Source organism: Littorina saxatilis, linkage group LG2 (genome assembly GCF_037325665.1).
Source record: "Littorina saxatilis isolate snail1 linkage group LG2, US_GU_Lsax_2.0, whole genome shotgun sequence".
NCBI classification, from domain to species: Eukaryota; Metazoa; Mollusca; class Gastropoda; order Littorinimorpha; family Littorinidae; genus Littorina; species Littorina saxatilis.
The window spans coordinates 74,660,364-74,671,246 of NC_090246.1; the positions used below are offsets into that span (position 1 = coordinate 74,660,364).

The following is a 10,883-nucleotide window of genomic DNA, read 5'->3' on the forward strand; positions in this document are numbered from 1 at the left end:
AAATTACTAATTTTCATGTGTTAATGACTAATTTTCACGTGTTAATTACTAATTTTCAAGTGTTAATGTCTAATTTTCAGTTTTGGCTCACCTCCTGACGGCTTTCTAGCGCCAAAACTAAAAAATAGTAATTTTCACGTGTTAATTACTAATTTTCATGTGCCTCGTGACTGTGGAGGTCCAATGCGCATGCGCGACTGTTACACCGGCCAGAGCGAAACATCCTTCGATTCAATACTTTTCTGGTCCATAGTTCTTTAAAGGCACAGTGCAGCTCACAGCCTTTGTTTTGCGTTTTTGTTGCAGCTGAGTGCATTTACAGTTCAAAAATCCTCCTATGGTAGTAAAACAAACCCAAAACTACCCAACGACGACATCTGTGAAGCTCGACAGTTGGCTTGTTCACGCGAGTGCATAAATTAACCTAGTTATTACGTGGTGTTTGGTCGGAGTTCGATTCAACTGAGTGATTCCGGCCTCCATTTTGTTTTACACAAACTCATGATGATGTCTGACATAGTTTGCTACTAGTGACGTGTCTTTTTGTGCATGATGTGGTGACCTGATCTAAATTTAGATCCAAAAATAGGTCAAGACCAGCCGGGACAGAGTCCGAAATTAATTCGTAAAAAAATCGCAGTTCTTGACTCTTTGGGTGCAAGTCAATGAAACTCGGTAGTTCTTCTAACGGATAGCTGCCTGAGGTATGACTAAAAGCCCCAGGGGCTCCGTGCACCTGGATTTGACAAGTTCAGTACCTTTAAACCGATCCAAATTAACAAAAGAGCTGCATGAGCGCATGTGTAGATAACCGTGACGTACAACTGTCTGCCCGACAACTTGTTCAATAACGAATTCTATCGAAAGATATTTGTGAAAGTGTGTGAGTCTAGACCGAACTGAGCGGTCTGCTAGTGGTCGGACCTTTAGCACACATCCGGCCAGATGCCATTTTTCCTCTCGATTCGAACATTTTTGGATCGATTGTCCTTCACTAATACAGTCGAACTCGCTTAAGACGAATCACTGGGGATCGGAAAAAAAGTTCGTCTTAACCAAAATTCGTACTAAGAAAATTGATTGATTTTTTTTTTTTATTTATTTTTTTATTTTTTTTAAGTCTTGTACATTTTATGGTGTTTCAATTTGTTTCTTTCGCAACTTTCATGCTGCTTCACGTTTAGACAATAAAGTGACATATTCAGTTACATGTTCATGTGTGTCTCATGTTGAGTGATGATTGTTGAGTTTGAGTGAGAGTGAGCACACAGATGTTTCATCCAGTTGTTACGTTTTTGGTCACACACACGCACACACTGACACTGTCCACATTCGCGGTTTTCCTATCATTTGTCCGGAATCACTTACCTTGGCGACGGGTAGCAAACCTTGGCCAATTTAGTTTTTTTGTTTGTTTGTTGCAACATGATGTTCAAATCCAAATCGAAAGCACTGATAAACTATCGCGAACCGGCGAACGCAAACGTTGAGAGTGTGGTAAGGGAAACCACTCTGGCATCTATATTTTTTGGCAATGGCTTCCGTTCTAAACATTGATGTTTCGTTTTTGGTATTCGCGAAGGAAATAAACGTCAGTCAGTCATTCATGTTCAGTGTCTGAGCTATCAATCACTTTGATTCTAAATTTGAAATTGTTTTGTGAGTACAGTGTAATCAGTTTCTGATCTACATTAATGACTTGGCTGCGCGGGTGTCCTCCACGACTCGACTCTTCGCCGACGACACCATCGTCTACAGGCTCATCGCTGCCGCCAGCGATCATGCTGCCCTTCAGTCCGACCTACAACGACTAGAAGAGTGGGAGTCACAATGGGACATGACCTTCCACCCCGACAAATGCAGTGTGCTCACAGTCAGTAAGAAGAAGAAGACCTCCGCACACCAGTATACGCTGCACGGACACGCCCTCGAGAATGTCACCTCCGCGAAATACCTTGGAGTGACAGTGCAAGCAGATCTGAAGTGGGATATTCACATCGACACCATCGTGAAGAAGGCCAACCAGACCCTTGGATTCCTTCGCAGGAACCTCAAGATAGGAGCAGTCCACACCAAAGAACTGGCCTACAAGTCCCTAGTGCGACCTTTGCTGGAGTACGCATGCACAGCCTGGGACCCCTCCTCGCAGAAGAACATCGCCAAGATCGAAGCCGTACAGCGCAGGGCAGCACGCTACGTTCTCCACCGACATCGCAACACCTCAAGTGTCGGAGAGATGCTGCAGACCCTCCAGTGGCCCTCTCTTGAGCAACGAAGACGGACGTCCAGACTGTGTATGCTGTACAAGATTACCAACAACCTCGTCAAGGTCAACTGCGACGAGCTCCAACACCTTCCCAGCAGATCAAGAAGAAGCTCAAGAACAAACACCAGAGCCTTCAACAGGATCCCAAGCAAGACCGATACGAGACTGAACAGCTTCCTCCCCAGAACCATCAGGGAGTGGAATGAGCTACCAGAGGAGGTTGTCAGCGCGGCGACAGCAGCCGCCTTCACCTCCAGCGCATCCCACCACTGCCAGCACCTGTAAACAAAACCCTGTACCCTGCCCTAGGCCACCAGTAAGTAGGGTCGATGAAGGCTAGGGCAGCACCGGCAGGGGTTTAACCCCTGCAACCGCTCCGGCCGCCGGCTTGGCCTAGCCCGAGACTTGAAAATGCTGTGTGGTCCTGCCCCCCCCCCCCCCCCCACCCCCCTCTCCCTGCAAATTTTATTTTCTTCCGCAACCCTCCAAAGCGCCACTAATAGTCAGAACGTTGACCCTGGGCGTTAAATGGAAGAAGAAGAAGAAGAAGAAGTTTAACTTTATTCAGTGATCGGTTGAGCAATGGTTCAAGCAGTCGACGCAAGGGAAGACTTTGACACATGTATTCAAACTTCTCAAATTCCCATGATATGTCGATCTCGGGACGAGTTTAAAGATTTCGTCATAAGCGTGAGTAAATTACAGACATTATGCATGCTTGGGAATCCAAAAAGTGCTCGTTATAAGCATAAATTCGTTATAAAGAATTCGTTTTAAGCATTTTTTTTAAGCATGAAGAAAGAGGTATTCAGTTGGGAACTTAAAACTAATACGTTATAAGTCAAAATTCGTAACTAGCGTGTTCGTTTTAAGTGGGTTCGACTGTACACTACAAAGCAGATCTATATATGAGTGTATTACTATTAGTGGTAATAAATATGAGGTACAGCTGTCTACCCGACAACTTGTCGAATAAGGAATTACATTGAAAGATATATGTGAAAGTGTGTGACCACAGCTGATCAAAAGTCCGTCTGCTAAAAACAGCTTCGATTCGAAAGTTTTCGTGGTCGATCATTCTTTTCTAAGATACCCAAAACAACGTTAAGGAAAGCGCTATTGCAGAAAACTGTTACATGCATCTTTCTGTCGGATAACTTGCTCGATAAGGCCTTCTATTAAAAGATATTTCAGAAATAGTGTGAGAGTGATGTTTGCTGGACGTTGTAGCCTCTCAGTGCGGACTCTTAACCTTCACCGGGCTTCCTGGGTCCTACAGGACCCAGAGGCACATAAAAATGACCATAACTCCAGTGCTAATACGAATTTTTTAATGAAATTTGGTGTATTCCTCGGCCACCTGCATGGCTTCCTATGACCCAAATTTTAAGTCAATCGGTCAAATTAGAAAACAATCAGCAATGACGTCGTTTGATATACCCGATTCTGGTTTCCTGGGTCCCACAGGACCCATACGTTTCAAAGAGGGATGGAGGTGTTTATACCGATTCGGATGATGTGGGTAACACAGGACCCACACTTTTTAAGCGCAGCAGTGATAAAGGGATATTCCCATGACGTTGACCGCCCAAGCCTCCGGGTCCGGTACCGGAGACACGAAGACTGGGAGACGCCGAGAGAACCGGGTGGCGAACAGATCCAAGAGGGGTTTGTCCACCTGCGTCCAAAGACGCCGCAGTGCCTGGTGCGCGATAGTCCACTCCGAGTGCAGTACCTGCGATGAGCGACTGAGCGAATCTGCCAAGATGTTCAGGCACCCCGGAAGGTACTTCGCTGAGATCACTATCCCCTGATGGAACGCCCAAGTGAGAATCTCGCATGCTCTGTTGGACAGAACTAGCGAGCGCGTGCCCCCCTGCTTGTTCAGGTACGCGGCCACAGTGGTGTTGTCCATGTGGATCAACACCTGCTTGCCTCGCAGAGAGGCGACAAACTCCAGAAGCCCGAGGCACACTGCTTCCAATTCCAGAATGTTGATGTGCAATAACTTCTGAGCCTGGTCCCAAAGACCGGAAGCTGTGTTCCCCTCCAGATGAGCTCCCCAACCCTGAAGAGAAGCATCGGTAAAGAGATGCAACTCCGGAAGGGGCAGTGAAATCGGAACGCCCTGAGTCAGCCAGGCCGAATCCAACCACTGCCTCGTTGACTCCAGGAACCATCCCTGAAGGGGAAGAGACAAATTCCAACCTTGAGAGGCTGGATCCCAGGCAGAGTTCAGAAACGCCTGAAACGGGCGTTTGTGAACTCTGCCCAGCGGAATCAGGGTAGACATCGACTCCATCTGGCCCTGGAGTGAAGCCAATACCCTGACTGGCGCGTGGCGGAGGCTCGACAGGGACCTGACCAGATCCTGTAGCTTGTCTATCCTCCGCTGGGCGGGACAAACAGTCCAAGCTCGGGTGTCGAACACCATGCCCAGATACGTAAACTGCTGAGAGGGAACCAAGTCGGACTTCCCTTGGTTCACGGAGAAACATAAGTCTCTCGCAGTCTGCAAGACTATCCGGGTGTGCTGATCGCACAGGGACTCTAGCTGATTCAGGACCAACCAGTCGTCCAGATAAACTCTGAGACGAATCCCTTGCTGCCGCACTAAAGCGCAAAGCTGGCGCACTATCATGGTGAAGATCCAAGGCGCTAACGAGAGCCCGAACGGCAGCGCCCTGAACTGGAACACCCTGTCGTCCCACAGGAACCGCAGCCACTTTCGATCTGACCTGTGCATCAGAATATGGAAGTATGCGTCTGTCAGGTCGATGGAAGTGACCCAGTCCAACGGACGAAGGGCCTCCCTGACAGACGCTGGAGTCTCCATCTTGAACGGAACCTTCCGGAGAAAGCCGTTCAAGGGAGACAGATCCAACACCGGTCGCCAACCCCCTGACGCTTTCGGGACGACAAACAGTCTCCCGTAAAACCCCGGGGATCGACGATCGATGACCTCCTCTATCGCATGCTTCTGCAAAAGCAGCAGCACCTCCGCCTGAATGACGGCACATGCCTCCGGATCGGCGGGAAACCTGAAACTGGGTGTTGTTCTGGTTAAAGGAGCCTTGTCCTCTAACCAGAGCAACCGGAACCCCGATCGAACCACTCCCATAACCCAAGGGCTGCTCGCGAGAGACAACCAAGCTGGAACGGCCCTTGAGAGGCCGCCCGCTACCAAAGGGGTAGGGGCTAGAGGAGTGGTTGGATCGGGGAGCCTTCATTGGGGGTTAGGTTTACCACCTGACCCCTTCTTCCCGAAGGAAGGCTTCTTATTATAGGGACGAGAACGGCTGCCACCCCTATGCGACCGCGTCTTTTGCCCAGACCCACGAAAAGACGAAGACTGCGTGGAACCGCCTTTCTTCTGACCCTGCTTAAGGGCAAGCTCTGAAAGCTGACCCATCCTGTCCCCCACCGTCCGCAACCGCCTGAGCGGAAGCGTAGGCAGGAAACGGATTGCCGTTACCACCTACGACCGGAACTCCCGTAGGATGCGAACCGGAAGTCGATGGTAACGATTTGAAAGTGCCACGATCCCTCGAAAGAAATCTTGTGGCCGGAAATCCCTTTGCCGAAGCAGTAGAACCCATGGACGAGGGGCCGGGCGAATCGGCCCCAGCGACGCGGGTGGGATACACCAGTGTCCTCTTTCCAGACGTCGACAGTTTCCCAACGTACTGTATAAAAAAACCAGTAATTTCAGTTACGAGTTAGAAAACTCACTCTCTCTCTCTCTCTTTCTCTCTCTCTGGTGTGTGCGTGTGTGTGTGTGTGTGTGTGTGTGTGTGTGCAACATATCAAGTATCATTGCAATGAGAACTTATTTGGTATACAGTGTGAATATCAAAATGACCACATGATAATCTACGTTTTTGCACACATTCTTTGTCTCCAATTAGAAGGCCAGATATCGAATAAATAAACACTTCTGTGCCATCAACAAACAGTACACTTTGTATAAATGAAAACAGTAAAACTAACTTACTATGAGGCTGCTCCACATTGACCTGTACACATCCTGCCTGGTGGAACCCACGTGGTGCAGGATATGCACCATCCCCTTTGGCACTTCCGCGCTACAGACACAAAGGATGTAAAATATTGGTGAAATCAGAACTAACATTAGGGTGAAAATGGTGTTAACTCACTAGGACGTTGTATTCACCATGCATCACTGATCATCACTGTACATCTACAAAGTAGTCTATAAAACACAAGACAGTACGCGCAGCACGTTGATATTTTTTTTTTTCGAGCTCAGCTAAATAACTGAAGCACGTGGGAATCTCATTATCACACCCAAATGAATAAATAGTTCCAAGTACACAAAGAGATCATGTTCTGACTTGTTGAAAGTACTTTATTACAGTGCCGTTCATTTTCTAGTACCAACGAAGTTTAGACAACAAAGGATTTAAAATGGCTTACCCAACATTTCTGAAAGCTTCCTCGAGGTTTGCCTTGCTTGCTGATGCCATTTTGTCAATGTGTCACGATGATCAGTACTCACGGAAACAAAAGAATTACATCGCCAAAGCAAATAACTATGTGCAACCTTCTTTAAAAAGTATGGGTCCTGTGGTACCCACATCATCCGAATCAGTATAAACAGTTTTATCCTTCTTTGAAAAATATGGGTCCTGTAGGACCCAGGATGCCATAATCGGGGTATCAAACACGAAGCCCGGTGAAGGTTAAAGTCCGACTACTGTGACCGAAAACAAGGCAAAAATGAAAATGAGTAATTAACACTAATTTTCACCTGAAAATGGTAACCCTAGGTTTTGGCACTACTGACTAGTAAGCGGTCATATTGTTGGTCTGTTTCATACCCAACCACTGGAGTCTAGATCTACACCATGATTTAACCAATTTCCTATGCTTCAAACTTTTGCAACAATGTTTGTTTGCTTTTTGTTTGTTTGTTTGTTGGGGGGGGGGGGGGGGGGGGGATTTCAATTTTGAACTTTGAAATCTTAAAACAAGGTGTGTGTGGGGTTTTTTAAATCCTAAAATAAGCTTTATTTTAGGTGCCTGTACATCACTTCTTACATGCCGTTATGTAAAAGAGAGACCTCAGAAGATTTTATGTTTATGTTTTTTGTTATTAAAATTGCCGTTGTATTTCAAGAATGTGATCTGTTCTTATTATCAGTGTTTGTCATTGTGTTGCCTGTTTTTCATGTCCCGTATAACGCTGTCCCTGTCAAGTTAAACATGGAAATGATTGTATTCATCAAGCAAACTAAGCGCTTGACATCATATCAGGTATTAGTTACTGAATGTACAGAATATATGGTTTAACCCTACTACACAAATTACACGTTGCTAGCAAAATTTCAAAAGCACGCGGACTATCGTTAAAGTGTCCCATACAAAACTCTGCAATATACACCAGAAACCGGATAAAAAAACAAGTCGCGTAAGGCGAAAATACAATATTTAGTCAAGTAGCTGTCGAACTCACAGAATGAAACTGAACGCAATGCCATTTTTCAGCAAGACCGTATACTCGTAGCATCGTCAGTCCACCGCTCATGGCAAAGGCAGTGAAATTGACAAGAAGAGCGGGGTAGTAGTTGCGCTAAGAAGGATAGCACGCTTTTCTGTACCTCTCTTTGTTTTAACTTTCTGAGCGTGTTTTTAATCCAAACATATCATATCTATATGTTTTTGGAATCAGGAACCGACAAGGAATAAGATGAAAGTGTTTTTAAATTGATTTCAACAATTTAATTTTGATAATAATTTTTATATATTTAATTTTCAGAGCTTGTTTTTAATCCGAATATAACATATTTATATGTTTTTGGAATCAGCAAATGATGGAGAATAAGATAAACGTAAATTTGGATCGTTTTATAAATTTTTATTTTTTTTTACAATTTTCAGATTTTTAATGACCAAAGTCATTAATTAATTTTTAAGCCACCAAGCTGAAATGCAATACCGAAGTCCGGGCTTCGTCGAAGATTACTTGACCAAAATTTCAACCAATTTGGTTGAAAAATGAGGGCGTGACAGTGCCGCCTCAACTTTCACGAAAAGCCGGATATGACGTCATCAAAGACATTTATCAAAAAAATGAAAAAAACGTTCGGGGATTTCCTACCCAGGAACTCTCATGTCAAATTTCATAAAGATCGGTCCAGTAGTTTAGTCTGAATCGCTCTACACACACACACAGACACACACACAAACACACACACACACGCACGCACATACACCACGACCCTCGTTTCGATTCCCCCTCGATGTTAAAATATTTAGTCAAAACTTGACTAAATATAAAAACATCAATTTTGTGCTAACAACTTTTTTTTATACTATCTCATATTGTTTAAAAAATGAATAAACTCAAACCCATTTGTAATAGTTATGTTAATGTAATTTATTCCCCCCTCTGCTTCTTTACCTCTGTAAACTTGTAGGGGTAGTTATTTTTCGATAATGACCCAGCAACCAAACAAATAACGACCCAGCAACAGCCTGAATCCTCGATAGTGCAATGGGTTGAGAGGTTGTTCTGTTTCGGTACTACTTTTTGCGACTGAAAAGTTCCGAACGCTCTAATGTACGAAGTATACATCTCTGGAGCAAACAATACAAACATACCGCATTTAAATTAACAACTACAGGCCTGAACACATGAATCTCCATATAAAATCCATGAGTTCGGTTGTTTTCTGAATCTAGATCAGACGTTCATCACAAGCAATTTCCCAAGGCAAGTAACTCATACTTTGTCTAGCGACAAGAGTAGTTCCCCTTCTTTTCACTCAGTTTCTTCGACAACAGACTGCAATCCGACGGTCAGTTTTCAACAATATTTCATTTAATAAACAGATCACACGCAACCAAATGCACACATCTCATCAATTTAAACAACATAAAGCGGTTTCATACACTATTTTTTCCAGAAAACTTAACTTCATACAGTTTTTAACGTTGGAACACGGGTGCAAAAGTTCGTCTGCTAGTCCCATTTGACGAAAGAACATTATCCTAACCGATACCAAAACATATACAAAACACACAATATCTGCCTTTGCTGCCACAGCAGAATAACAGCATATCTGTGTACTTGATTTTAGCCCAAAATAGGAAAACTGACAAGAAGTGTTAACAGAATGGAATGATTTGCACGGAACTATACAACCGCGCATTAATCGATCGCCTGCGCAGGTTGACTGGTTGAGAGAATAGGATTCGATCAAACTTTCGCAAAAAAACTCCTCTTTTCTTTGAATAACTGAAGAAAGGAGGAATAAAGAGGTTACACACCTCGTCTCAGTGATTATAAAAAAAAATGGTCTCAGTTCGCGGTCATGAAAAAGCTCGCTAAAGCTCGCATTTTTCATGATCCGCAAACTTCGACCATTATTTTTAATAATCACTGAGACTCGGCATGTAACCTCTACATTCGTGTCCCGTGTAACGATAGTCCAGTTTCACGAGAAAACTCAAATTTTACCAAATTAACAAACAATGGCGTTGTCTAGCACTTCTTTTATGGTTTTACATTCCTCAGTAATGTACATCACTGCTCACACAATTTCAGCTTTCTTGTTTAGTTTATAAATTTCAGCCTCAATTCCTCTTCTCTGTCACCAGTATCAAATAGTGACTGATTTGCAAACAGTATTGGTAGTGGTGATGGGCATAACTATATCTTTAAAAAAAACCTTCTTAATCCATTAATGAAACCCTCTTCTTTTTTTCAGTAGTTATACTATAGCATCCTCTTCTTCTTTGTTCATGGGCTGAAACTCCCACGTTCACTCATGTTTTGTCACGAGTGGGTTTTCACGTGTATGATCGTTTTTACCCCGCCATTCAGGCAGCCATACGCCGCTTTTGGGAGAAGCATGCTGGGTATTTTCATGTCAAGTTTCTATAACCCACCAAACTCTTGACATTGATAACAAGATCTTTTCCCGTGGGCACTTGGTGTTGTCCTTGTGTGTACACACGAAGGGGGATAAGGCACTGTAGCACATAAGTTGACCTGGGAGATCAGAAAAATCTCCACCCTTAACCCACCAGGCGGCCGCGGCGGGGATTTAAATTGAACTCAGTTTCTGATTAGGAGGCCAATGTCTTATCCACTAGGCCACTGCGCCTGTCAGTTGTTATACTATAGCATCCTGTTATTAAAAAGCCTGAACAGTAGGAGTCTTAGTTACCTCTCTCCTTGTGTGTGTGTCAGTGTGTGTGTGTGTGTGAATGGGATGGCGCACATATAAACAGGGCCTCACATCCATGAGAGGTAGCATAGGACAAATGTCCTGGCCAATGTAAAAGTGATAGGACATTTGTCCTGAACAAAAACAAATCAATAGGAAACATTTTTCCCGTAACAAAACGTAAATATAATTAAACTCGACTAGTTTCTTGGCACGAGGGTAAAAGAACAAAAATACTTTTCTTGGCAAAAAGTGAGCAGCTTTGACTGCCACAGCTGCCCTCTTTTCTTGTTTTGTCAGCTGTCGGGTTTCAACTATCTCCTTGTCTCTCTGGAGAGATAGCACTTGCACAGTAACAGCATGGTCTTTGGTTTTTTGATGATCGGTAAGGGCCGATTTGCGAAAGTTCGAACAGCCAACGG

At 44.3% G+C, this 10,883-nt stretch overlaps 3 protein-coding genes across 3 annotated transcripts; 1 reads left to right on the top strand and 2 right to left on the bottom strand.

Annotated features, from left to right (window-relative positions):
- The first annotated feature begins 1,837 nt into the window (after window positions 1–1,837).
- On the top strand, window positions 1,838–2,551 carry LOC138954228 (uncharacterized). Its single transcript, XM_070326125.1, has one exon. The coding sequence runs from the start codon at window positions 1,838–1,840 to the stop codon at window positions 2,549–2,551; it is 714 nt and encodes a 237-aa protein (XP_070182226.1).
- A 1,258-nt stretch (window positions 2,552–3,809) lies between these two features.
- Window positions 3,810–5,387, bottom strand: LOC138954240 (uncharacterized). Its single transcript, XM_070326133.1, has one exon. It carries the CDS (start codon window positions 5,385–5,387, stop codon window positions 3,810–3,812), a length of 1,578 nt encoding a protein of 525 aa, XP_070182234.1.
- A 262-nt stretch (window positions 5,388–5,649) lies between these two features.
- On the bottom strand, window positions 5,650–6,976 carry LOC138954247 (uncharacterized). Its single transcript, XM_070326138.1, has 3 exons — window positions 6,704–6,976; window positions 6,261–6,351; window positions 5,650–5,952 (listed from the first exon to the last, which is right to left on the bottom strand). Exons 1-3 carry the CDS (start codon window positions 6,751–6,753, stop codon window positions 5,650–5,652), a joined length of 444 nt encoding a protein of 147 aa, XP_070182239.1. The 5' UTR covers window positions 6,754–6,976.
- Between the last annotated feature and the right edge of the window lie 3,907 nt (window positions 6,977–10,883).